The sequence below is a fragment of the Lasiosphaeria miniovina genome (genome assembly GCF_030549165.1).
Source record: "Lasiosphaeria miniovina strain SMH2392-1A chromosome Unknown B0T26scaffold_7, whole genome shotgun sequence".
Taxonomy (NCBI): Eukaryota; Fungi; Ascomycota; class Sordariomycetes; order Sordariales; family Lasiosphaeriaceae; genus Lasiosphaeria; species Lasiosphaeria miniovina.
The window spans coordinates 4,218,872-4,245,000 of record NW_026848226.1 but is presented as its reverse complement, the minus strand read 5'-3'; the positions used below and the strand labels follow the sequence as shown (position 1 = coordinate 4,245,000).

The 26,129-nt window shown below is 57.3% G+C and overlaps 7 protein-coding genes across 7 annotated transcripts; 5 read left to right on the top strand and 2 right to left on the bottom strand.

Annotated features, from left to right (window-relative positions):
• Positions 1–2,832: 2,832 nt before the first annotated feature.
• Positions 2,833–3,615, top strand: B0T26DRAFT_485294 (uncharacterized protein). Its single transcript, XM_060435297.1, has 2 exons — positions 2,833–2,949; positions 2,997–3,615. Exon 2 carries the CDS (start codon positions 2,998–3,000, stop codon positions 3,379–3,381), a length of 384 nt encoding a protein of 127 aa, XP_060292242.1. The 5' UTR covers positions 2,833–2,949; position 2,997; the 3' UTR covers positions 3,382–3,615.
• A 1,222-nt stretch (positions 3,616–4,837) lies between these two features.
• B0T26DRAFT_656635 (S-adenosyl-L-methionine-dependent methyltransferase) lies at positions 4,838–6,472 on the bottom strand (the record flags this gene model as incomplete). The annotated part of the gene is made up of 5 exons (XM_060438726.1): positions 4,838–5,006; positions 5,089–5,624; positions 5,706–5,756; positions 5,836–6,114; positions 6,236–6,472. 5 exons carry the CDS (start codon positions 6,470–6,472, stop codon positions 4,838–4,840), a joined length of 1,272 nt encoding a protein of 423 aa, XP_060292241.1.
• A 1,487-nt stretch (positions 6,473–7,959) lies between these two features.
• Positions 7,960–11,376, top strand: B0T26DRAFT_655515 (acyl-protein synthetase; the record flags this gene model as incomplete). The annotated part of the gene is made up of 4 exons (XM_060438634.1): positions 7,960–8,327; positions 8,661–9,402; positions 9,439–10,280; positions 10,431–11,376. 4 exons carry the CDS (start codon positions 7,960–7,962, stop codon positions 11,374–11,376), a joined length of 2,898 nt encoding a protein of 965 aa, XP_060292240.1.
• Positions 11,377–12,741: 1,365 nt separating this feature from the next.
• B0T26DRAFT_729271 (S-adenosyl-L-methionine-dependent methyltransferase) lies at positions 12,742–14,537 on the top strand. The gene is made up of 5 exons (XM_060442951.1): positions 12,742–12,971; positions 13,036–13,162; positions 13,229–13,352; positions 13,424–13,863; positions 13,933–14,537. Exons 1-5 carry the CDS (start codon positions 12,828–12,830, stop codon positions 14,244–14,246), a joined length of 1,149 nt encoding a protein of 382 aa, XP_060292239.1. The 5' UTR covers positions 12,742–12,827; the 3' UTR covers positions 14,247–14,537.
• A 287-nt stretch (positions 14,538–14,824) lies between these two features.
• On the bottom strand, positions 14,825–15,895 carry B0T26DRAFT_680705 (uncharacterized protein; the record flags this gene model as incomplete). Its single annotated transcript, XM_060440527.1, has 1 exon — positions 14,825–15,895. The coding sequence occupies one exon, from the start codon at positions 15,893–15,895 to the stop codon at positions 14,825–14,827; it is 1,071 nt and encodes a 356-aa protein (XP_060292238.1).
• Positions 15,896–19,808: 3,913 nt separating this feature from the next.
• B0T26DRAFT_602527 (uncharacterized protein) lies at positions 19,809–20,809 on the top strand (the record flags this gene model as incomplete). Its single annotated transcript, XM_060435763.1, has 3 exons — positions 19,809–19,976; positions 20,040–20,421; positions 20,484–20,809. Coding segments are annotated over 3 exons (876 nt in total), but the record flags the coding sequence as incomplete, so codon positions are not given.
• A 3,940-nt stretch (positions 20,810–24,749) lies between these two features.
• Positions 24,750–25,136, top strand: B0T26DRAFT_680703 (uncharacterized protein; the record flags this gene model as incomplete). Its single annotated transcript, XM_060440526.1, has 2 exons — positions 24,750–25,001; positions 25,086–25,136. The coding sequence occupies 2 exons, from the start codon at positions 24,750–24,752 to the stop codon at positions 25,134–25,136; spliced, it is 303 nt and encodes a 100-aa protein (XP_060292236.1).
• Positions 25,137–26,129: the final 993 nt, after the last annotated feature.

Below are 26,129 nucleotides of genomic sequence, written 5' to 3'. Positions count from 1 at the left end.
CGACGAGCTAGACGCCGTGCCGCTGATAGCCTGCTGTAAACTTCCGAGTGGTATGAGCTGAAGGATAGAATGGTATCGTCCCTCATCGTCGTGTGTGTTAGGCTGGGGCCATAGGCTGGCTCACCAATGACGGCGTGAGGCTGATGCCGCAGAGCGCGGAAGATTGGACCGAGTTTCATGCCTTGTTCTGCAGCATGTTGCATGTCAGCAAGAAAACTTATTGCAAAGACTCGAGAGGATGTGACAGACGGATATTGTTCTTTGATTGGTTTTCTCCCGCCCGTACGTTTCATCGTCTTTGAATTGAGACCCGCAAGCTAGCAGCCTCACGTTCCGTGTACAAGTAAATACCGGTGTTACCGTTTGCTCATTGATGTGTTATTCGCGAATGAACATCGGAGTTTACACCGAGGCTGAAATCCTTTGGAAACCCATTCGCTCTATGTTAACTAACCCAGATTTGGCCAGGCCCTACATTTGGCCCATGCGCAAGCCACCATGCACTTACACCAAGGGTGATTGACCGATTTTTCTTCATCACACCGCAACTTCCTCAAAACAAGACCAAATTCTTCCATTTCTTGGTTAATCGAGAGCTCAATCAATCCTCTATTTACCATGCCTGAATACGACGAATTGGAGATGCTGACCGCGATGAAGTTTGTGCGAGACGGCGGCAGTGTGCGTCAGGCGGCAGCAAAATATTGTGTGCCGAGGAGTACACTTCGGCACCGGCTGGCCGGCACAAAAGCCCGTTGCATTGCGTTTGAACACATGCAGACTCTAGATAAGCCTGTGGAAGAGCGTTTGACCGAGTGGATCGTCATGCAGGGTGCCCTCGGCCTGCCTCCTACGCATGCGCAGGTTAGGGAATTCGCCCGCCGGCTGGCCCGGGAGCTTGGGAAGCCTGACGAGATCGGGGTGAAGTGGGTGCGGCATTTCATGGCCCGGAACCCGACCATTAGGAGCCAGAGAGCACAGCGGATCGACTCGGTGCGCCTCAACGGAGCTACGAAGGCAGCCGTGACGGCCTGGTTCGAATACCTGGCCCTCCCGGTTATTCGGGGCATCAAGCCCGAGCACCGTTGGAATAAAGATGAGACAGGCATTCTTGAAGGCTAGGGTTCCAACGGCCAGGTCATAGGAAGCTCAGAAAACAAGGTGTTGATGAAGGAACAACCCGGATCTCGCAGCTGGACTACCTTCGTGGAATGTATCTCTGCAACTGGCCAGTCCCTACCTCCTGCGGTCATTATGAAAGGAAAGACCGTTCAACAACAACACTACCCAGAAAAACTCAAATTCTTCGTTGGTTGGCACTTCACAAGCCAGGAAAAAGGCCGGATTGACGATGCAAGGGCATTGGAATGGCTTCAGAAGGTCTTCATTCCTAGGACCCGGCCAGCCAACGGAGAAAAACGACTACTTATTATTGACGGCCACGGCAGTCATACCACCGATGATTATATGTGGTCATGCTTCCAAAACAACATCTACCTTCTTTATTTACCTCCACACGCTTCTCATGTTCTTCAACCTCTCGATTTGACTGTCTTCTCAGTCCTGAAGAGGGCATACAGGAAGGAGCTCAATAGCAGGCCGACGTTATCGCACAGCACGGTTCTAGGGCGCCGGCTTATGTTGCTTTGTTATTTCAAAGCCCGGAAAACCGCATTTCAGCCCAGCAACTGCAAGGCAGGTTGGCATGCCGCCGGGTTGTGGCCTGTCAACAAGCAAAAGCCCCTGCGAAGCAAGTTGTTGCTAGAAAACAGGAACCAAGGCACCACAAATATAGCTTCATAGGCCCTGGAGGAAGCCAGGTCATTAGCTTACCTGCAGAAACAGGTATATGATAAATACGGCGTCTGGAAGACTCCTCAAAAGGTCACGGAGCTCACGGTCTCCCTGGCGAAATTGAACATACATTCGGCGGCTCGCCGCACTCGCCGTACGCTATTCAGGAAGATCGAAAAGGCATTCAACATCAAGGACTTCGAATTGGCTAAGCTACGACGTGAGAATGAAGCTCTCAAGGCCGAAATTGAGAACAAGAAAGGCAGCAAGAAGAAGGTCCAATTGAGCCCGAATTCCAGGTTTGCTACGATTGAGGACATTCGCAAGGCACAGAGGGCAGCTGGGCGCGATATTGACAGTTCAGACGAACTAGAGGGCTCGGAAGATGAAGAAGAAGACGAAAGTTGCATTGTAATTAGTTGATTTGACCTTTTTCTATAGCTTCAAATGTCATGCGTTGCGTTGTGTAAGTGCGGGCGGCGCCCGGGCCAAAAGTGGGGCCTGGCCAAATCTGGGTAAGCTAACTTAGATGGGGCTTTTCTTGTCATTGCAAGGACCTGTCTGATAAGCTCTGTCGGACTTGTGGCGCTCGTATCGGGCGACGAGATACCTGGCGACGAGATACTTGGCGACGTATATGGCTACCGCGGCGTTATCACACGGTAGGAATAAGACGTTTACTGGCGCTATTTTAACATGGCCTATGCGGCGTACGAGGTTGGGCACGGACTGGCCGTGGCTGCACTAGGGTGGTAAATGCTCGCCACTTAGTTTAAAGATGTTGCCGCTTCGGGCTGTCAATGACACTAGCTTTGCCTTGAGTTTTACCGGCTGAGAAGTCGGGTCGCCAAGCTACTAGCCCAGCCGAGTCCCTGTTTTCCCGCAAAAAAAACAATAGATTGATGGCCAACCCGCTCATCTTCAGATGGCTAGTACAATGCAGCTTCAACCGCGCCCGGCGCCCGGGCCCACCCCTCTCCCCCACCGAACCTAGCCAAATTTCTACCCTGCAAGGCTGCAATTGAAGCCATCGCCAAATCCATCAAATCCATCAAATCCACCAAATCCACCAAATCCACCAAATCCACCAAAAACATCACCACAATACCGTCAATTGAGCCACAACAACAACAACGCGATTTTATCGCTGCGCAAGTAGGTGCATCGCTTCATATGCAATCGGCGATGCTAACTAGCAGTAGAATGGCCTCGCGCGCCGATTCTCCCGACGACGACGACCCTTTTTACCTCACACCCGACTTGCCGGCTCGCGAGCCGCCCGCTCCGCCTGCAAGGCCCGTGACGGCGCTCCCGCTCGACCACAATTTCCTCAACCACAAATATGAATCTATCGACATATTGATGCTTGAACTTCAAGACTGGGCCAATGAACAGGGCTTTTCCGTCAAGAAAGAGCGTGCCTGCAACTACATCAAGGACTTTGGACCTTCGCGAGTCGATATTTCCTGCCTCTGGGATAAATTACGGCCCTCAGAGGCACATTCTCGCAAGACAGACACCATAAAGCGAGACTGCTGCTTCAAGGCAGTTGCAACGGCTTTGGCTGTCAACAACAGGCATTCATGACCGACTATAACGACAAGCCGGGCACAAAGAATCGTGATATTACGATGGAGCTTCGTAGGAAATTTCCCTCCATATAATTCAACCGCAGACAACTCAGGAACCTTCGCTTTTCCCTCCGCAAGGATGACCTCGACGGGCATACTGCTTTTCAGGCCACGATAAAGCTGCTTGACGACAAAGGCATCGCCTACAACGTACAATGGTTAGATCACGATGAAAACAAACCAATAGGTCTTTTTTGGACTGAGGCGTGGTAAGTAGGTTTTAATTGGCTGATACATCAGGTCAATGCTCATCGCGAGGAAATTGGAGCCGGTAAACCTGCCATTACCTTAACAGACTTGGACAAAGCGATAAAGAATGCCGTAGCACGTGTTTACCCTAATGCCGACGCCCAGATCTGTATCTTCCACATCAACAAGAATGTGGTCTTGCATGTCAAACGGAAGTGGGATAAAAAGGCTGCCATGCGGGTTACTGCAGCGCATTTCGCTCGACTTGGCCAGCCGGTTCCTGAAGCTGGAAACGAGAGTACCGAAGGCGATGAAAATGACGTCTTTGACGAAGATGATGAAGGCGTCGTCAACCGCATTAACCGCCGAGGGAGTGACGATGAGCCTCTCGGGCCTATACCCGATGAGGTTGAGTACCCGAGGGCTGGCCTGTGCAAGCTTTGGGAGCATATCCTCTATGCACCGACTGTTGAAGGCTTCAACCTTGCATACGAGAAGCTCAAGGCATTCTTTCCTGAACAACAAGACATACTCTTATATATCGAGGAGACTTACATGCCTATTGTGACGGAGTGGGCTGCCTGCTACACCAACAAGAGGTTCAATTCCGGTCACAGGACCACATCGCCAGTTGAAGTCGCTAACCGCTTCCTCAAAAGCTTCATCATTACGGGCAACAGTACTGTACTCGATGCAGTCAAGCAGTCGTTCCATATGGTGGCGCAAATGAACGAGGGCATTCAGGAGGCACGATTACACCAACTATACCACCTTAAGCGCGAATATATTGGCCAGAAATGGCTTGGTGATGCTCCTCTCAATGTCTCCGACCTAGGCGAAAATAAGGTCACCAAACAATACCGCATTATGCTCGGAGCCGTGCCGACCTTCAAGAATACTACCCCGGCACCTCCACCTCTCTGTACGGGCTATTTCAGGGCGCAGTACGGCATTCCATGCAGTCATGACCTTGTTGAGCGATATATGGATGGCCGCACACGCCGAGAAAGGGGACAAGAAGGTATACTCGTGCTTAACAAGCTAGATTTTCATCCATACTAGTGGTTGGAGAGGTCTAAAGGGCAACCCTTTTAATTAAGTAACTCGCAGGTTTCTGAACATGCAGACGGAGACGTAAATTGCTTCACCCGACCTCGAAAAACGTTGAAGCCCTGGGAATCGGAGATACGGGGTGGTAACTGGGGTGTCTATTCACAAACATTCTAGTCTGTCGCACTCCACACCACCTCGAGAATGCCCAAGGCCGAACCCTTGGGCTCCGTGACGGCCTTTAGAACAAAGCGCGGGTCAGCCTCAGCAAGCAAGTCGCGCCATTCGCCCACGGTCCTCTCGCGCGCGTTAAAGACGGCACCCATGTTGATGTCGTTCATTCTGTTTTGTTCAGATTGGGTAGTCAGTACGCTGATACAGATCCTTTCAAGGCGGAAGCAAAAAGAAGGGGAAGAGCACAAACCTCAGCGCCTTCTCCTTCCATCGCGGCACGGCACCGGGCTCGGGCATGCACGTCTCCTGGATAATAATCCTCGCCCCGGGCTTGAGCACGGGGATCTGGGCGCGGAGGATGAGCACGCAGTGCTTGTCGGACCAGTTGTGCAGGATCCAGCGGAAGTAGTACACGTCGGCCACGACGGTCTGGGGCGCGAGCAGGTCGTGGGGCATGAAGGCGATCCTGGACTTGAGAGCAGCAGGCACGCCGGCGTCGGCGCCGGCCACGACGACGGCCATGTCCTGCACGAGCACGCTGGCGAGGTTGGCGTGGCCGTGCGCGAGCGCCATGGCGACGTGGCCCTGCGCGCCGCCGACGTCGACGACGCGCGTGTCCGGCCCCAGCGCGGCCCAGTCGTAGTGGTCGACGATGAACGCCGGCGAGTACTCGGGCCGTGACGCGTACACGGCCATGGCTGTCGCGAACCGTACGGCCAGCTCGGGCCCGCCGCCACCGATGACACCGTAGATGGACTCGGACGTGTTGTGGCCGAGGGAGAAGCCCTAGCGGATGTCAATTCCCAGGCCAGGAACCGGCTGATGGATAGCACCTGTTTTCCACGGCAGGGGGAGAGGACTGCATACCGTCTCATTGGGCTCTGACGAGCCGGGCCACTTCTGCAGCGCGTCGAGCATCTGCATGCACACCCAAGTAGTCAAACGTCAGCCTCCAAGCTCGTTACCCGAGGAAAGACGGATGCATCTCCTCACGTACCCTGACGGCTGCAGGCCACATTTCCTCGGTGCCAATGCGCAGCCAGGCGTTCATGGCCGGGTCGGCCAGGGCCTTGGACGCGCGCGTGTGGGCGACCATCCCGGGCTCGGGCTCGCGGAAGACGTGCATGGTCATGGCGTGACGCAGCAGCCGGCGGAGCACCTGCTCGGGCAGTGCCGTGCGCGCGGCCAGGTCCGCATATGACACGCGCCCGCCCGCCGGCACCATGGCGCTGATGTGGAAGCGCGCGATGGTCTGGAGGCAGACGTTGTTGTTGTGCTATGACGATGGATAAAATTCAGCACTGTTTTTCTCCTATCGCTCATATTGGGGTGGACGATGGGGCGGATTATGGCGCGGACAAGGGGCGGATTATCGCGCGGACAAGGGGCGCACTTACTCCGCCATGTTCGTAGATGGCGCTTAGGGGCTCCCGGAGCAGGTCATTGAGCTCGGCGGCAGCATCGAGCACGGCGTCCTGGGCATCTGCGGCCTCGTCTGGCAGAGCGGGCGGCGCATCTTCGTCGAGCGACGGCGAGGGGAGACCATGGGCGGCGAGAATGCCGTCAATCCTGGCGACCTCGGCCGTGATGGTGGCAGCGAGTTGGGCAATACGCGTAAGGGAAGGGTTCGGCATGGCTGTTCGAGTCGGAACTTTTGGACAATTGATACTTGGGTCGAACGGCAGCTCTCCTGGATTGGGCTGAGGTCATGTCATATCGTGTGATCAGAAGGGCAGGTCGGCCGCCCATAAGGGAAATCGATGTAATCCCACTAGGTCGTCAAGGTGTCCGGGCCAAGGTGTCCCGGTCAAGGTGACAGGGGGCGAGCTATTCGGCCGAGGTGTCATCGGTCGGGGTGCTGACGGCCCAGCTATCCGGTTAAATGCATAAACCCCTAGCGTCACGTATCGAGGTATTTCTCTTGGATGTAACTCCGCGGTCCTGCTTCCTGCATGTCAGAGGTGGAGACCAAGACAATAGCGTAAGGCGCAGGACGACCTCTTTAGGACGAAAAATAAACAGGAGGGTAAGTATGCGGAGAGGCGGCGCACCATGATAAGACCTAGAACCAGGAAGACCGCGGTGAGACTGGGCATGCTTGGTACTGGGTTCTAATAATACCATTCACGCTCGAGCGTCAAAAACGCCCCGACTCTCGTCACTACCACCTACCCTGACTATCGGCTGCTACATGGTATGATGCTCCAATGACATTAATAGTATGATGCTCCAATGACATTAATAATATGCCGTCACGGTCGCCGAACCAACTCGGTACCCTTGGGTGCCCGTCATGCAGACAGGCGTCACACAGACAGGCGTCACAAAAGTCTTGCGGAGCTATCGCCTCTCCGCGGTGCCTTTACGCCGAGCAATAGACAATCCGCAGGAATGGGAGGAGGGGGGGGGGGGGGGGGGGGGGGCCGACACGACATGGCAGGTGGACGCGATGCAATGCAGGCGCAAGCGCAGGCGCAGGCGCAGGCCTCCATCGATCGAGAGCTAGGACTGGATACACGTACACATATTCGGTATGTATGCTTAAGATGCTGCTCCATAAAATGCGGCGAAGAAGTCGCCGGTGGACGCAAACCTTGAATCCCGCCCGCGAGTGACCGAATCCCCCCCATTGAATTGTGGTTGCAGGCGGGATTCAAGGTTCTTGGCGGGCGAAGCATTAGACTGTGGGAGGTCGCAATCCTTCAAGGGTCTTGGAAGCCCCGCCGCCCTGCGAAGTGTTACCAAGGTCTCGCCAGCCTAGTGAGCCAAGTGAGATATGGAAATGGAGGTGATGACACGGGAAAAAGGGGGGGGGGGGGGACTGGGCGCCGTGGAAGTGGGTGGGGGGCAACGGTTGCATTCCCTCGCTTGCCGGCCGGCTCACTACTGGGACACTGGGCTTCACCTTGGCACGCAGACTACGATGTGAAGTAAGCCTGCTCCCGTGTAGATAACCAGCGAGGCGGATTGTCGAGAGCCATGCCCCATTATTTCTGCCCCAATTCTAGAGACAGACAAGTTTCCCCAGACTAATTCTGGCAGTGTGTCCTGCGCTTGGCTCTTGACCCGGCAAACTCTCGCTTCCTTACCCGCATCGCATCCCTCTACAATGGATCAGGGAATGGTACTCCAGGATCTCTTGCGGGAGAGGGCGGCGTCCGGGCCGTCATCTGGGAAGCTGCTGCTGTACCCGCGGAGCGGCACCGTGCCGAACAAGATATCCTACAGCGCCTTGCATGCCGAGGCATCGCTCCGCAGCGACGCCCTGCGGTCGCTCGGCGGGTTCCACCGGGCGAGTCCCGTGCTGCTCCATCTCGAAGACCACTGGGACGCGATTCTGTGGTTCTGGGCCGTGCTGCTCGCCGACGGCCTGCCGGTGCTCTCGTCGCCCTTCAGCAACGTCGACGAGCACCGGCTTCAGCACATCCAGGGGCTCGCAGTTCTGCTTCAGTCGCCCCTCTGCATCACGCGGGCTCGGGCGCTGCCGCTGTTTGACGGCGACCACACGCTGCGGGTGCGCACGGTCGAGTCACTCGAACGCCTTGTCGAGTCACTCGAATGCCTTGTCCAAGATGGCTCAGAACCACCGGACCCGCTCAAAGGCGCCAAGCAAGTCAACGGCATCAACGCTCTCAACGGCGTCAAACACACTAGCGACACAAACGGGCATGTCCTTGGCCACAATACCAACGCTGGCACCAATGGCACCAACAGCACCAACGGCACCAACGGCACCCATGGCAACAAAAAAGTCAACGGCACCAACGACACCAACAGCACCTATGGCAACAAAAAAGTCAACGGCACCAACGGCACCAACAGCACCTATGGCAACAAAAAAGTCAACGGAATCAATGGTGTCAACGGAGTTAACGGCACGAACGGGATTGGCGATTCCAACGGCCCCGACGGACACTGCGCCCCACCACCCGGGCTAGCCATGCTGATGCTCACATCCGGCAGCACGGGCAATGCCAAGGCGGTGCAGCTGACGCACGCGCAAGTGCTCGCGGCGGTGGCGGGCAAGGCGTCGGTGCGCCCGCTGCCGGCGTCGGGGACGCTGCTGAACTGGATCGGGCTCGACCACGTGGCGAGCCTGGTGGAAATCCATCTGCAGGCGCTGTGGCTGGGCGCCGACCAGGTGCACGCCTACGCGAGCGACGTCGTGTCGGAGCCGGTGCGGTTCCTCGACCTACTCAGCGAGCACCGCGTGGCGCGCTCGTTTGCGCCGAATTTCTTCCTCGCGCGGCTGGTGGGCGCCGTCGCGGCAGGGACAACAGACGACGAAGAGAGCGGGCAACAAGACAAGAAGAGGTGGGACCTGTCGGGACTGGTGGCGCTCGCGTCGGGCGGCGAGGCCAACGACACGGCGACGTGCGTGGCTGCCGCGGCGTTGCTGAGCGGGCTCGGCGCGCCGCCAGACGTGCTTACCCCTGGCTTCGGCATGACCGAGACGTGCGCCGGCGCCATCTTTAACCTGGCCTGTCCGGCGTACGAGGTCGAGCACGACTCGGCAGTGGCCGCGCTGGGACGGTGCATGCCCGGCATCGAGATGCGCATCACAGTGGCCGATAACGATACCAGCAACGACAGCGGCCAGACGACAAATCCGGAGCGCCGCCGGGTAGCTGTGCCTGGCGAGGTGGGCGACCTCGAGGTGCGCGGGCCCGTCGTCTTCAAAGGGTACTACCGCAACGCGCCGGCTAGCGCAGCCGCTTTCACGCCCGACGGATGGTTCCGAACCGAGGACCAGGCGGCGCTGGACGCGGGCGGCAACCTACGCCTGGCCGGGCGCGTCAAGGACGTGGTCAACATCAACGGCGTCAAGCTGCTGGCGGCCGACGTGCAGACAGCCGTCGAGCGGGCAGTTTCGGGCCTGGCGGTGGCGCGTGTTGTCTTGTTCGCGTCGCGCGCCCCGGGCATGCCCACTGAGCAGGTCACCGTCGCCGTGGTGCCTCGGGCCTGGCCGACGCCAACACGGGAACGGGCAGCTGCCGAGGAGGCCGTCGTGCAGGCCTGCGTACTGAGCACGGCGTCGCGTCCGCTGGTCTTCGTGCTCGGCGAAGCATCGGTGGCACTGCTGCCGACTTCGGCACTGGGCAAAATCTCACGGGCCAAGATGCGCACGCTGTTCGAGCAGGGCGTCTTTGCCGCCGACGTTGAGCTCCACGCAGAGGCACTCGACGAGCTCGCTGCTGCGAAACAGAGAGAGGCCGCCGCCGACACGACACCCGCAAGCGAGGCCGAGACGCTCCTGCTCCAGGACATTGCCGCCATTGCGGCGGGAGGCAGCACGGCGCCCCCACCGACCTTGAGCGTCGACACGCCCGTCTTCTCGCTCGGCTTCACATCGATGGATCTGATCCGGCTCAAGCACCGGCTAGATACGCGGTTAGGCATATCCGTCCCCGTCATCACCTTGATGAAGCACCCGACGGCCCGGTCCCTGGCAGGGGCGCTGGAATTCCAGATACCCCCATCGGATGCATCTCTAGCGCGCAACCCTACACCGCCCCACTCGTCAGCACCACCCAACGCCAACGCGCACAACGCGCACAACGGCAACGACAGCACGTATGACCCCGTGGTCAGGCTCGACAGCACGTATGACCCCGTGGCCACGCTCGACAGCACGTATGACCCCGTGGCCACGCTCGACAGCATGTATGACCCCGTGGTCACGCTCGCGGCAACGGGGCACAGGACGCCGCTCTGGCTGGTGCACCCGGGGGTGGGCGAGGTGCTCGTGTTCCTTAACCTGTCGGTGCGAATGGGGGCGCTGGAGCGGCACTCGCGGCCCACGTACGCGCTGCGGGCGCGGGGGTTCGAGCCGGGGCAGAGCAGCTTCGGCAGCATCGGCGAGGCGGTGGAGACGTACGTGGGGGCGGTGCGGCGGGTGCAGCCGCGGGGGCCGTACGCGCTTGCCGGGTACAGCTTCGGCACCATGCTGGCGTTCGAGATGGCTAAGGTGCTGACGGGGCCCCGGTTCGGTGACGAGGTGCGGTTCGTCGGCAGCCTCAACCTGCCGCCGCACATCAAGCACCGCATGCGCCAGCTCAGCTGGAACATGTGCCTGCTGCACCTGGCCTACTTCCTCGGCCTGACTACGGAGGAGCGCGCCGACGCGGCCGAGGCCGACTCCGACGACGGCAGCAGGTTCCGCGGGCTGTCGCGCGCTGCGGCGCTGGAGCAGGTCGTGGCCGAGGCAGGCGCGCCCAAGCTAGCCGAGCTGGGGCTGACGCGCGACGCGCTCGCGCGCTGGGCCGATGTCGCGTTCGGCTTGCAGAGCATGGCCGTCGACTACGAGCCGTTGGGGTCCGTCGCCGCGTTGGACGTCTTCTACGCCATCCCCCTCCGCGCCGTGGCCAAGTCGCGCGAGGAGTGGCTCGCCGTCCACCTTGCACGCTGGGCTGACTTTTGCACCGAGAAGGTGCGGTTCCACCCTGTCGCCGGCGAGCACTACACCATGATTGGCCCAGACCATGTGGACACTTTTGCCCACACGCTGGCGGCTGCCCTCGCTGCGCGGGGGCTTTGAGGATTTGATCCAATGGAAAGCGGACAGCTGTGGGGCCGTGGTCGTGTGGCCGCGGTCAGTGTGGCCAGGCCTGTGGAGACGCGGTAGTGGTAGTGCAGCCCGAGGAGGAGCCACCAACCTTACCTTCCAGGTTACTGCGTCATCTTACAGGGCGTCAGGCTGTTAGCTGATACAGGGCGTCAGGCTGTCAGCCGATACAGATTACGCGTCGTACCGGTGGATCGGGCATTTTTGCGAAATACGGCATGCTCGGGCATGCTTGGGTCAGACACGGCGTTACACCAACTGCTGTTTTAGGTGTTATAACCTTAGCTGGGATGGATAAATGGGCGGATGGGTTACAGCACGCGCACCGCCAACCCGGCTGCTGAGGTCGTATGGGGTTCCATTCCGAATTTTGAGTCGATTGTTTATTGGTTTGTTTCCGTGTTTGGCGGGATTATTGAACGGCACAGCACTGGCACCAGACAGCACTGGCACCAGACACTGTACTGACTGTACTGACTGTACTGCGTGCTGGCCTGGGCCACGAGTCGAATAATTTACTTCATGTCACATTGTCAATTACTGAACAAGCATGTCGACCGTGTTTCTTTGGCGCTCCGCGACATTCGTTACTCGACAACAGCCCGACAAGGCTGCGCGCTATCTAATCGGCTACTGCCCTGCTTCCCTCGAATCATTGAAGGTGACTTGTCACACCCCAGACGTGGCTCAGACCGGCCGACTCGAAGGAATCACGACCCCGATGCACCTTGCCACTTTGCCGAGCTTCCCGCCCAAGCTAAACTTTCTAGTAGGCCTAGAAGCTCCCCACTCACACGCACATCACGGCAACCCGCAGCTGGAGCCTGACAGGAACAAGGAACAACTATAGTAGCTGATCCACCGGGATCAGACAAGCGCTGGGCGGAAATCCGTCGCCAATGTAATTATGTCCGGCTCAGACGGATACACAGTACATCTGGAACAGTCTTTGGGGAAGGTGCCTATGCAACGCTTGTGGTTCCTCGTGTTGGTTCGAAATACACGTGCACGCACATTGGGAGCAGCATACCTCCTGCACTTGCTCGGCACATAATACCTTGGCCATCAAGGTACGTACCTTGGGTACCCACCGGTCTTTGTCAGGCAATCTCTTGGCAGCCCCCATATATGCAACGCACGAATATCAAGTTAACCGACAAATCCAATGTCAACAAGGGGGGGTGGGAGAGGGGGTGGGAGAGGGGGTGGGATACCTTAAGTAGAAGCAAGCAACACCACAGGCTGTGATTGTGATCATTGCCATTGTCAGTAGCTCAACTCACTTCTCACAGACACACACACATTCTCTCTCTCTCTCTCTCTCTCTCTCTCTCTCTCTCTCTCTCTCTCTCTCTCTCTCTCTCTCTCTCTCTCTCTCTCTCACACACACACACACACACACACACACACAAACGTTATACACAATGGTTGACGCCGCCCTTGACCAGATCAAGGCCCTGGCCGCTACGGCCGATGAGTCGACTCGCCACTCCATCATGGCCTCTCTGCACAAGCTGGCATACTCGCTCGAGCTTCCCGACGAAACAGTCCACCGATATGGGTGCCTAGTAGGTTGTGCTCCGTGAACCGTGAACCCCCTAGTAAACAAAGATTGACCGTCTCGTCTGTCAGCCTCTCCAAACAACTATCATCGAGGTTGGCTTCAACTTGGGCCTGTTCAAGCTCCTAGTCAAGTCCGCTGGCCCCTTGACCGTCGACGAAGTCGCCCAGAAGACCGGGGCGGAAGTCCTGCTCGCCGGTAAGATAGGCCGTTCGTTGCATGCCATCTACCGCCTCAGTCAACTGACCCGTGAACTCGTTGCAGGCCGCCTCCTGAGGTACCTCGCCTCTATTGGTGCCGTCGACGAGGACAGCAAGCGCCGCTATGCCGCCAATGCCCTGACCGAGAACCTCGCCGACAAGGTTGCAGAGCCGGGTATCCGCCACTAGTATGTTGAGCATCATCACTTCGCCTGCCATGACCACGTCGCGAGTCAAGCACTGACCGTTTCCAAAAAAGCCTGTACACCTGCGTGCCGCAGTATCTGGCCATCCCGGAGCACCTGAAGAAAAATGGCTACAAGAGCCCAACAGATGAGCTGCACACGGTATTCCAGGACGCCTACAAGACCGACAAGCACGCCTACGCGTGGTTCGGTGACAACCCGGCCAACCTGGCCTACTTTAACGATTTCATGGCCTTGCGGCGCGAGTCCGACCTGTCGTGGCTGAGCGTGTACCCCGTCGAGGCCGCGACCGAGGGCTGGCCCGCCGAGGCCCCTGTCTACGTCAACATCGGCGGCAGCATCGGCCACCAGTGTGCCCAGTTCAAGGCCGTCCATCCGAACGTGCCCGGCCGGGTCATCCTGCAGGACTTGCCGCATTCCATCGCCCAGGCCCTGCCCACTCCGAAGGTCGAGAACATGGTGCACAACTTCTGGAACCCCCAGCCCGTGCATGGTGAGCCTCTCCCGAGTTACCCACCCCCCTGCCTCTTTGCTGCCACGTCCAGGAACTGACAACTTACAGGGGCCAAGTTCTACTTCATGCGCGGCGTGCTCCACAACCACCCTGATCTCAAGGTGCAGACTCTGCTGGAGCTGACCAAGGCGGCCATGACGGCCGACTCGGTGCTGCTGATCGATGAGATGATCCTGCCCGAGACGGGCGTCAACGTCGACACGACGTCCATGGACCTGACCATGCTGGCTGCCTTTGCCAGTGGCGAGCGCACCGAGGCGCAGTGGCGCCGCCTGATCGAGGCCGCCGGGCTCAAGCTCATCAAGACGTACGTCTACAATGGCGGCAGCTACGAGAGCGTCATGGACGTGCGCCTGCCGTGAGGTTCTATAGTTAAGAGTCACGCACTCTGTGGTCAGCTTGACGATAAAATAACGAGAGTAAAAATAACAAAACGCATCACATGTAACGTGTATGATATGATGCTCTGCCTTGCTGTGAACTGTGGTGGGTATTCGCACATGTCACGGTGTTATGTGCCGTACGGATTGCTGTGTTACGTGGTTGCTGGACTTCATTGAGGTGTATTTAGAGCGTCTCTGAGGCGTCTCTGAGGCGTATCTGAGGCGTCTGTGAGGCGTCTGTGAGGCGTCTCTGAGGCGTATCTGAGGCGTTTCTGGTAGGCGTACCTGGTTCCTCACCAGGAATACAAGGGCTTGAGAGCGTATACAGCGTATTTACGTACGATAAGAACACGATCAAGTTGAGCAAGTCTAGGTTACTGGCTAATATGGCACACGTTGCTCAGCTGCAAAACGGTCTACATTGGTAGTGGCGGGACTACTCGCAGCGTTACACAAATGCGGGTGACTTCTTACTTGACACTAGGGCATCGAGGCTAACCGTATATAAAAATATAAAGAAGACAAGGGAATATGTAGAGACCGGCCGTGTTCTGGTGCTACTTCCAACCGAATAACCAAAAACTCCTCCGCTTCATGCGCCGCCCATAAGTCTCCCTCACCAGCTTCTCCTCCCTCGCGAGGAAAGCGTCCCACGACGTCAGCCCGCCGGGGATCCAGCTACCAATCTCGGCGAGGTCGCCCACGTAGTCGTGCATGTAGCGCGCGGTGGGGTCTGAGCAAAAGTACAACCACGACCCGGCTTCCTGGGCGGCCTTCATCTCGTCGTCGCCCATGAATTCCGCCTTGAGCTTCCGGCCGTCGCCAATGGCGCGCGCCAGCCCGTCGAGGGCGTTCTGCACCGGCATCTCGTCGCTGACCAGCCCGACCTTCTTGCCGTGGAACTTTGCCGGCGCCTCAAACGCCGCCACCGCCGTCTTGGCAATGTCGACGTGGTCGACCAGGCCCAGCAGGGCCTCGCCGGCCATGGAGCTGCGCCACACGCCCTTCTCGCGGTCGCGTAGCTGGCCGACGAAGCCGAGGCCGATCTTGGGCTCGAGGAAGTTGGCCATGAAGAAGCCCGGCCGCAGCAGCGTCCAGCTGTCGAAGCCGCCGGCCATGGCCGCCTTCTCGACGTCGTAGCCAGCGGGGAACGCGGCGGCCGCGAACGGGCTGAGCGGCACCGGCAGCAGCGGCGCGCCGTCCTCGACCATGGCCGAGCCGAGCGACGTCAGCGTCACGACTTGTGTGACGCCGGCGGCGCGGGCCACGCGGGCCATCTGCGCCGCCCGCTGCGGCATCAGCGAAGCGTCGAACAGGTCCATCAGCAGGCACAGGAACAGCTTGCTGCTACGGCCGAGGTTCTCGCGCAGCACCGAGTCGGGCGCGTCCCACGACCCCTGGACGAGGTGGACCCCGACGCGGAGCAGCGCCTGGGCCGCCGGCGTCGAAAGGTCCCGCGTCGTCGCCCGCACCGAGTAGCCCTGCGCGATGAGCAGCTCGCAGAGCGTGCTGCCGACCAGCCCGGTGGCGCTGGTCACGAAGACGGTCTTGGGGTCTTGGCCCAAGGCGGAGGCGGAGGCGGAGGCCGGGGCCGGGGCCGGGGCGGGGTCCGGAAGCGAGGATGGCATGGTCTATGTGTGTGTGTAACTGAGAGCGGCTGTGACGTGGTGTGGGGTCTCTGTAACTTGTGGAGGGGGCAGTGGGTAGGTAGGTATCAAGGTAGGTGGTAGGTAGGTGGTAGGTAGGTAGGTATCAAGGTAGGTAGGTAGGTATCAAGTTGGTCAGGTAGGTATCAAGGTAGGTAGGTATCAAGTTAGGTAGGTAGGTATCAAGATAGATAGACAAACAGGCCGCTTTTGCCGTGAGCCCAAGCTGCCGAGGATTATTACAAGGGACGTGAGATATGATCCCGCTGGAGGAAAAGAAGTGGAGGACTCGTGCTGAGGGGGGAAAGGACAGCACCCAGTATAATTATTGTGTGGAGGGTGGTTGCTGACCACTGCGTCTTCAAGCCGCCGTGCCCCATCTCAAGCAGGATGACAAGCCCGCCATTGCTGCGATTGGATTGACCTAGCCAATAAAGCAAAAAGAAAAATCACCAATCCGGAAACATGCCCAGCCACTCGCCGTGTCCTACCAGTCTTGCTTCCAGGAGTGAGCTGTATGGGTGTGTGGGTGTGTGGGACGGTATGCAGTAAAGAGGAAAAGGAAAGCAAACCCGCTTAAAGCAATATGCACCTGGGCCCCCTTTCGGCGGCTTATTGACTGACTTCGCAGCTACCCCGGCAGGCAGCCTGGTAAGGTGGGGTGAACGGCGATGCCTGCCTGCACCCCGCTGCCCTGTGTTCCTGGTAGGGGTCCGAGGGGAGATGCTAAGGGAGACTGCCTGCCTTAGACTGCCTGCCTTATGGATGGCTTATTTAGATAACATTACATTCTTCGAGTTGCCACACTTGGTTGGCTCCTCAAGGAGCGCGCTTGTTGGACATGCCCCAGTCCGGCCCTGTTACGGCGGAGGGCCCCCGGTTAGGAGTGCGGCACAGGTAACTTCGTTGCGGATTGATGAAGAACATCGGCTTTGGGCGTTGGGATGGGGCGAGATGGGACGATGGATGGTGAACGATGGATGTGAACGGTGGATGGCCGCTTGCCCGCGCCTTCCAGGCATGTCCCGACAATTATTTGGGGGACGCGGGGTAACGAGCCTGTCGCGTCGCACAGCAGTTGTTGGGTCCGTCTTCGCGACCGGAGCGCTGGCACCAGGTAACCATTCCGTTGGTATGCGTCATGGGCTTCAATCGAGGCCATTCAAGCGCTATCGCGACGCTATCACGGCGATTTTCTCTTGTTGGAGAGAGACCGACTTCGCACGGCCGCCCGTGCTGTGGCCGGCTGGCGTCAGAACCTAAGGTAGCTGCGCTCCGGAGTAGTGCCCGGAGCAGGGGAACAAGGGAGCTGGAAGGCGGGGTGCTTTTTCTAGCGTAATTCGGCGCCTTGCATGCTGGAGTGCCGGCGTTGAGCATGGATCAGGGCTGCTATAACCTAGTAACTTCTCGGTGAGGCCTCGAAACGAAAGCGGCCTTCTGGATTTGGCGGGCGAAAAGGCCGTGCGCCTGCTCGACGCAACTTAGGTTGTCTGAAAAGTTCCCCAAGGTTCTTCATCATTCCTCTCAGCAGAATCGAGGCATCGTGCATGCGGCAGCAAGGATGCATGCTCCCTACCAAGTGCCTTGCAAGGCTTGAGCAGATTCACTACCGCGTGCGCAGATGCACTACCGCGTGCGAGATGCACTACCGCGTGCGCGGCTACTGAGGTGATGTGAGGTGGGGCAGGGCCCCTGGGCGCGGGAGTTCGTCTGCCAGATGTGAATAAGCATGTACATAGCAAGGCACGAATACTCTGTGGGTATCCACGCACAAAGTCTGTACAGTACCGCACGGTCGCTGGCTCCTAAATCTGCGGCAGGATCAAGCACGGCTATTCCCGCGTGTTGGCGTCTAGGCTGTCGCCTTCTTGTCGGGCCGTTAGCTGTCTTGTCTTGCATGGCTGCTGCTCGTATTTGAACTTTATGACCGTCTTGCCCGCAAGATACGGATACGGATGCCTTGCATATTCGTTCCGCGTACGGAATACATGTGTGTAAGGTAACTACGAATACGTAAGTAAATACACGTATTCGTGGTTGTTTCCAGGAATCCAGACTCCAGAGGCGGCAATCGCGCCGCGCGCTCGCTGCTGACTCCAAGTCAGCATTGTCAAGGACTCAAGGCGTCATCCTGCACCAGATCTCCTTCTGCACGAAACCTTGCCAACTTGGAGAGCCACGACCAGTTGATAAAACTTACCGGTCCCAAGAGAAGACAACGTAAAGTCGCAATGTAGACTCTACCCCGCCATTCAGGACATGAGGTTATTTCCTCTTCTCCATGTCGAGAAAGGCGGACCGGCGGCGATGCAAGGGGAACTGCGACGTTGCCAAGGAACGAGCCCGGTTCGGTTTATTACCCAGTGGGCAAGCGCGAAAACAGTCGCATTCGTCGCCGCAGCACTGCAGCCCAACGCTATTTATATTTCAGCCAACCAAGGAAAGTCTGGGAAGGTCTGGGAAAGTCTGGGAAAGTCTGGGAAAGTCTGGGAAAGTCTGGGAAAGTCTGGGAAAGTCTGGGAAAGTCTGGGAAAGTCTGGGAAAGTCTGGGAAAGTCTGGGAAGTCTGGATTGCTCTGTCCGGATGGACGACAACCCATCTCCTCGGGTGCTCGGTCAGTAATTGCCTTATCAAGACAATTACAGCGAATGACTGCGTGGTGGCAGCAGCCCGTGGGAAGCCGACGAAACGTGCACCCCAACTTTTTGGGCCGTCACCGACCGACCCCGCCATCTCCCAAGTCCGAACGTCCCCGCCGAAGCCCCCTGTTCCTTCCAAGGCTGCATCTTATTTCGGCAGCTTCGTGCTGTACGTATGTACCAGGTATCGACCCTGGAGGATCGGCGTATTGCCACTGAAAGACTGTTTTGCACGTGAGTGAGCCGCACTTGCCTATTGACCGAACGTTTTCCCGAAAACCCCAAAACCCACCGATCCATCGATGCACTTGCTTTCTCTGCACTTGCTTTCTCTGCCCACCATTCTCTCTTCGCGGTTAGAAACCTGCTGGAATACAGCGATTCGATGCGCCTGTCGATAGTGCACCTGCCTTGTTTTCGTCGCCATCAACCGCCAAGGTTGTTGGCGACTCGGATTGTAGGTATCCCCTGCTGTCGCACTCGCCCATTGCATTCGCCGATGCGCCGGTTTTTGACCCGCCGATGTTTCTTCGTACAGTACTGTCTTGTCTGCATTGGACATTTGTCGCCGCACTCGCTGACGCACTCGCTGATGCACTCGCTGTTGCACTTGCCGCAAGAACGCTGGAGGCCAAACCAACGCAACTCGAGGCACCGCGTTTCGGCTCGAGCTCGGCCAGTCTGTCAAGTGGCAAGGCAAGCCCGAAACTGGAACTAGAACGATTTGGAGCGAGGAAAGGATGGCTGGCAGGATTTGTCCAGCCCGCCGCCTGTTGGCCGTTCGCTCAGTTGGGAGTGTCAGAATCACGGGTCAGCAGAGCTAAGCCAAGGGCGCTTTTGTCCGCTGTGCCTCTCTCAGACGGGACGCTGTTTCGCTCCGACGTCGTAGATTCCCCCGCTCACACGTCCCAGTTGAGGCGACTGTTCGAACGAAGTCGTGGACGGCACACGCACCGCCGCTCGACGCCGCCTTGGCCCGGGATTGCAAGCTGGAGATGTGGCCAGACATGGCTCCGTCGTTGCCCTCTTTTCTCCCAAGGGAATGCACGTTGGACATTGGCCCCAGCGTGCTCCCTCTCTGCCCTCCCGCAAATATACCATCTCTCGCTCGTTCGCCCTTTTCTTTCCGTGTCTTTCCTACATCATTGGTGCTCGTCCTATTTCCTCTCAATCTGTCCTTCCCGTCGGATCGGTTGCTAGTAATTTAATCGTCGCTCTCCTCGACACCCGTCATGTCCGCCCCGCCACCGTTCGCGTTTCCACCGCCGGCCCATCCCAATGACCACGGCATCGGGCCCTTGGTGATGGGCATGACGTGGACCTTCACCATAATTGCCACGGTGGCCATCTCCTTGAGGCTCTACCTGTGCAAGAAGGGCACGAAAGCCACGGGATTGGACGACTGGCTAATGCTGGCCGCGGTTGTGAGTGAACTCGATGTGTGTTACACGGCAGCTCCGGATACTGACGAGGCTGCCGCGCCACAGGTCTTTCAGCTTGTGTTCCAGAGCCTCATATCGACTTCGTACCACTTCGGCATGGGGAAACACGACGCTGATATTGAGATGCCCGGTCCATTTGTCAACGTGCTCAAGTTCTGCTGGCTCGGCCTCGTCTTCGGCATGGCTGTCTCCATCACAGCCCGCATCTCCATTGCCCTGCTTCTCGTCCGCTTGTTTGGCGGCGTCCACAAGTGGTTCAAGTGGTTCACCATCGTCCTCACGACGACTCAGACAATCGTAGGGACAGCCATCATCCCTATCCATCTGCTCCAAGTCCAACCTACCGAGGGTCTTTGGGACGTGTTCCGCCCCGGAGTCACCAGATGGGACCCGAGGATTGTCATCTACCTCGAGTATTTCCTGCAAGGTGAGTCCCCGCCACTTCCAAACGTCGCGTGCGCTTTAGAGGCCTCGGACTGACAAACGCAGCCCTCTACACGCTCTCGGACTTGGCCTATGTCTTGTTGCCAGTCATGATCGTCTGGAGCCTACACATGGCGTTGCACCGCAAGGTCGGTCTCATCGTCATGCTCGGCATGTCGCTGTTCACGGTGGCCCTGTCCATCCTCAAGGCCGTCTGGATCGGCAGGCAGCCCACCGTAGACGCGCAGTACAGCGCTAGCTTGGCCGTCATGTGGGCCGGACTGGAACAGGCCTTCGTTATCATCATGGGCTGCGTGCCGCCCCTGCGCGGAATACTCAAAGACATCCCGGGGCTCGCCGCCGTCACCGCCTCCCTGTACCGCTTCGTGCGCTGGAACACGGAGAGGACCACCAAGACAAAATCATCACACTCGTCGAGGTCCGCGCGGTCCGTGCCGAGCGGGAAGAATGGCGACGTCTCAGCCGGCGTGTACCTTGACCTCGAGCGCAGCAACCATCACCACCTCAACAGCCTCGGCGGCGTGGCGAAGGTCGAGGTCGACCACAGATATGCCGGAGAGCCCGTCGTTACATACTATCCCTCTGCAGGGAGCCAGCAGAGCTTGGTGACGCCGCCGCCGCCGCCGCCGCCGCCAATGTATGTGCGGAGGACAGACCAGTACACAGTGTCGTATGACGCGCGGAGGTGACCGGACAGAGCTTGCCAACGAGCAACCACGCCTTCACGTTTCCTATCTACATGTACCATACTGTAATGTGTTTGTATTGGCATAATGCTGCTTGGAAATAATACTCTCTTGGAAATAATACTTTCTTTCTCTCGGACAAAACACACACTGTAGGCCATGGCCATCTTCACATGACCTTGCTGGGCGTTCTTTAATGAGTACTCAGTTCGTACCTTCGTGTCCGCACCTTCGTGTCCGCATCGTTTACCAGGTTTCGACTTTGACGTCCTTGGCGGAAAGACACAATGTCTTTTATTGGTTAGCCAAAATGGAACCAGTCGAGCTGAATCGGGGCAAGTTATTTGTCAGTCCTTATCAAGACCGCAGAAGGTGCAAGTCCGGCTCCCCAACAGCCTTTCGCAGTTCGGAATGGGTGTCTCGACTCTGGAAAGTGTGGTGACACTGCCGAGGCGGTGTTGTGGCGTTGCTGAGCCATACCAGCTTTGGCCTAGGGCTTACGCCAAGCAGAGCGGCAGAATTTTCCCGTCCTTAACTGAAGCTTCTCCGCGCTCTTTCAACTCTATCTGGATTACGGAGAACAGAGCGTGTAAAGTAAGCATTTTGACACAAGTACTGTACAGATCTAGCAGTATTATCTTCAATATATTGTCCGCTCGTGCGTGAAGCCAAGGCCGGTGGACACCGATCGGGGGTACGAAGTATCGGGGTCAGCAATCGCGTTGCCAAGAAACCCACCCTCCATCGGCGGCCATTGGATTCTGAGGCCACTTCAAAGTGAGTGCCATCTTCGGCGTCCTGTCAGCCCAGAAAATAATCGACATCGTCTTGTCGCGCACAGCTTGGTTACAGAATTTCGGGAAGGGGGTTTCGGCCGGTAATTAACCCTTTGGCCAAACTCGGTATGGATGTTCTATTGTTCTGCCCAAGGCCGCCTCATTTTGCAGACCGGACAGCACGGCGCCTTGGCTCGATGTTGTTTTCCGGCCACCAACACTGCAAGGCCGTCGAGGGTGTGGTCTAGACCTGGAAGAAACTGAAAATCATTCACGCGCAAACCCGACACAAAGCCGGCGTCGGGTGGGGGGTGGCCGCCTTGGCAAGGGGTTGTTGGTGGCGCGAAGGATTGCCGTCAGTGGCGGGCGCCTTGTGCGAGGCTTCGGGATCTTGAGCTTCAGATGAGAAGCGTCTCGCACGAGAGGTGAGATTTGTGGCAGCGGGCTTGATTTTGCCTGAATAATGAACGACAAAACAAGATGAGGCCACGTCCACCTACCTGGTTGGATAAGGTAGTGGCTTTCTTGAGCTGCTCCCTTCCATGAACTTATTACACGGCCCTGCAGATTCTCTTTGGTTTGTGGGCTATCACTATCTCTTTCTGGTTGCTTGTACGGCTCTCGTGAGTCACACGTGCCTTGATGACAGAGCTGTCATGGCGATCTCGAACTTCCAGGAATCCGAGGTTGACAGGACCTGCAAAGCTCTGAGGCTCATGGAATAGCTTTATAATCAGGTATAAGGGTAATGGCAACCAACGAGCGGCTCTTCTTAGTTGGTTGAACGGAGGCTGGTCTCGTCTTGTGGCAACGCTTCCTTGTTTTCACTCCGAAGTTGCATTAAGAGTGCCGGATTGCAACATCAGAAGAGAGACTGTTCTAATTTTCTCAACTCAAGTCTGTTTACCAAGTCATGTTTGGCACTAGCTAGGATTAGTGGCGCGTTTCACAGCCGTTGGCGGACTGCACGTACCCGTCGGAGAGCAAAGCCTTCGGGTCCGGTCGTCTGATACTCGTCATCAAACACCACTACGCATCCGGAGGGATTCGTGTCAAGCTGCCCAGTTTGCTAATTGTGAGTTGGCATGGTGAAAGTCCACTTCAGCCAAGCTGCCTGACCAGCGCCCGCTGCCCACTGCCCACTGCCCACTGCCCACTGCCCACTGCCCATGTCCAACCAACGTCTCCCCCAGGCTTCTAATTAGCATGATTGATCTGAACGAATAATGCTGCGTTTCGAAAAACTCAAATAACCGTACTCGTTGAAACAACAGTGGACGTGCGGGCTGCTTTATGGATCCTGGTCGTCGGTAGCTGTCAACGCGGCGGATATGCCTCCCAGGGTCGTGCCGCATACATAGCAGCTCTCTAGAGATCTACTTTTAGTATTTTCAGAATTCGACTGCTACTGGGAGGCGGCTAAAGGGGCAATTTCCGAGGCTCGCATGTCGTGGAACGTGACGGGCCAACGAATTTTCTGGGCAGCTCGTTCCGGCCCCGTGGGGTTCGGGAATCTAGTTTTACAAAGTGATGCGCCATGAATCTGGCTGGCTGCAGCTTGGAAAACGCGCCTAGCTTCTGGCCGCGTTCTCGTACGCCGCTTCCATGTTATGAATGTGCCGGGAATTTTTGGTGGCGGCTTCTTCCTACACGCCATGGCACACGGCATCCTGACGAGGACCCCTATCCGACTCGTATCTGAGCCGTATGACAAGCTTGGTTTTAAGCAGGCTTAAGCAAAGGGGCACGAATGAGCTATCAAAGCAAACAAGTATGCTGCTGTGGTGATAGAACAGAGTGCCTTTAACCTTCGCGCCGAAGATATAGCTGGTATTGGCTTGGGCACTGAACGGACGGGCGGGAACTGCGGCTGAGAACTCGACTTTGCTCTCTTGGTTAATCCCGATCTCGGATGTGCAAGCCATCTCGGACCCAAGACGCCAAGCTCATCTCATCTCTATGGGGCTAACGGCGAGCAGGAGCCGGTTGGGATGTCTTGCAGATTTCCCCTGCCGCCACTCTTTCCTGCGACGACGTGAACCTGGGGCAACCCCTGGCAAATCACATCGCAGAACGCGCCGTTACGGCAATCGCTGGATGCCTATACCACCCGAGGCATAATTATCAGATCATGTTGCATCTCGAAGAGAAGTTGGCAGCGGCATTCAGGGGCGGCCACAGCTTGATCAGTCTCTCTTCTCCGGGTCGCACCGAGCCCCGGGTTTCCTCCAATTCGTTGGTTAGCATGGAACACTGCACACTATGTAGGAGCTGGGGATTTGGCAACAGTCATGTGCTGCGACTTCCGCAGAGTGTGTTGAGCTGTGGTAGCTTTCTTACGTGGCAATGGCATCCCAAGCTGAAGCGAACTGGATTTTCAAGTGTCCTTCTAGCTTTTCGCCTAAGCAAGTGAACGTCAACACTTTCTTGAAGTCCAGAACCAAGTTGAATCATGAATATCCTCAGAAGCTGGTCGGATATGTCTGTTATCACTAAAGCGCCAAGCTGACACTCGGCCTGGACATTGGTTGTCTTCTTCCCAACAAGGAAATCATCGTGTCGATGACGACGGACATCAACACAGCATCGGGAATGAGTTGATGCAGAGGCCAGGGGGTGGCTATGGAGGCGTGAAGCAGTTTCCACCTTCGAAACTACCGGCGACGTTGCCCTCACAGCTATCTATATAAACCCCCTTCTTCTCTCGACTTCACCAACCCAGACTCATCACCAAAGACATCAGCAATCCAGCATCCCGGCCCAGCCTTGCCCTCAAGCTCAACCTCAGAACCCCCTCATTTCCACTTCGTTGCAAAGAACGCCCAGTTCCACCCCCTAAACCAGCCAAAATGCAACTCACCAACGTCATCACCGCCATCGTGGCCCTCGCCATGACTGCCACGGCTCTTCCCGCGGCCGAGCCTGTCGTGGCCGCCCGCACTGGCAGCAGCTGCAACGCCAACTACCAGCCCGTCTGCTGCACCCAGCACGGCGGCCTCGACCTGCAGTGCACCGTCATCAGCTTGCTACTCGGCGACCTCCTGGGCGGCAACACCTGCAACGGTGGCAATGTCTACTGCTGCTCTACCAATGCTGCTCCCGTGCGAAACACCCCCTGACGATTTGTTTGTTGCCATTTGTCTAGGAAGCAACTGGAAAAGCTGACACTACGTTTATTCCTCTAGAACACTGTCGTCGACATCAGCCTGTTCCAGTGCGGCAGCCTCATCGGCTAAGGTAGCCGTATCCCCACGACGTGTCGGCCAAAACACGGCAGTGAAGGGGTTCCTGGGGCCCGCGCCAGGGCGCATTGGCGTGGGCCGTCATCGTCAACTCGGGTCTACAACTGCTTGCTGTGGTTTTTGAGTCAACAACAGATTGAAAATTGGGGACGAGGGCTGGGCAGCGGTGATGGTGGACTGGGTTTTGCAGTGTGTATCATGTACCAAAGAGTGAAGCCATCTTTTCTCGCTGGCTTTCACGTCCGTTCATTGGTTTACCTTTCTGTAGTTAGTCTAGTAATTTTTCCCACCAGGCCTGGGGGTAATTAGTGCGTTATAATCGGCAATCATTTGTTGTGTACCAACTGGGTTCCAACTCCTAGCAATGCCGCTACCTAATATTGCCATGCTGTGCATCGATTAATGCTGATCTTGTTGGTTATTCAAGACATTTAGAATATGTACCCAGGTCCCCAACGCCAAACTTCCTCATGCGGCTTGTTCAGATTCCTACGACTGGGTGATCTTCAGCCCGATGTCCTCAGTGAGTGCAAGCGAGCCTTTCTACAGGTGAGAGCCCTTCTACAGGTGAGAGCCTTGTACAGGTGAGAGCCTTGTACAGGTGAGAGCCTTCTGCAGGTGAGAGCCTTCTGCAGGTGAGAGCCCCTCTACAGGTGAGAGCCCATGATGAGTTTTGGGGCTGCAAAGCGAGAGTGCCGCTTTGCAGATATGAGAGACTCGAACCTCTTCAAAACCTCAGCACAATTAATCAAAGATGTGATGCCCGAGCCGTCAAATTTGTGCTGATGGGATGCTGATTTCCAGTTACCGAGGAAAACGAATGTGTGGATGCATGGCGTGCATTGATAACCTCCAGCCCGCTAACTGGTGGAGGCGAAGCATCGTTATCTAAGGCTGAGCCCCCTCCGCCAAGCTAGATTTGGACCACTGGGCTGAAGGAAACGCGCCCTGGAAAGGTGGAAAAGAGGGGAAGCCGACCACCACAGC

What these genes read in the sequence shown, in the direction of transcription:
- B0T26DRAFT_485294 (XM_060435297.1), top strand. Translation starts at nt 2,998, where the DNA reads ATGGCCTCGCGCGCCGATTCTCCCGACGACGACGACCCTTTTTACCTC.
- B0T26DRAFT_729271 (XM_060442951.1), top strand. Translation starts at nt 12,828, where the DNA reads ATGGTTGACGCCGCCCTTGACCAGATCAAGGCCCTGGCCGCTACGGCC. An exon ending in TCCACCGATATGGGTGCCTA is followed by an intron (nt 12,972 to 13,035) that starts GTAGGTTGTGCT and finishes CTCGTCTGTCAG; the next exon opens with CCTCTCCAAACAACTATCAT. An exon ending in GAACCCCCAGCCCGTGCATG is followed by an intron (nt 13,864 to 13,932) that starts GTGAGCCTCTCC and finishes GACAACTTACAG; the next exon opens with GGGCCAAGTTCTACTTCATG.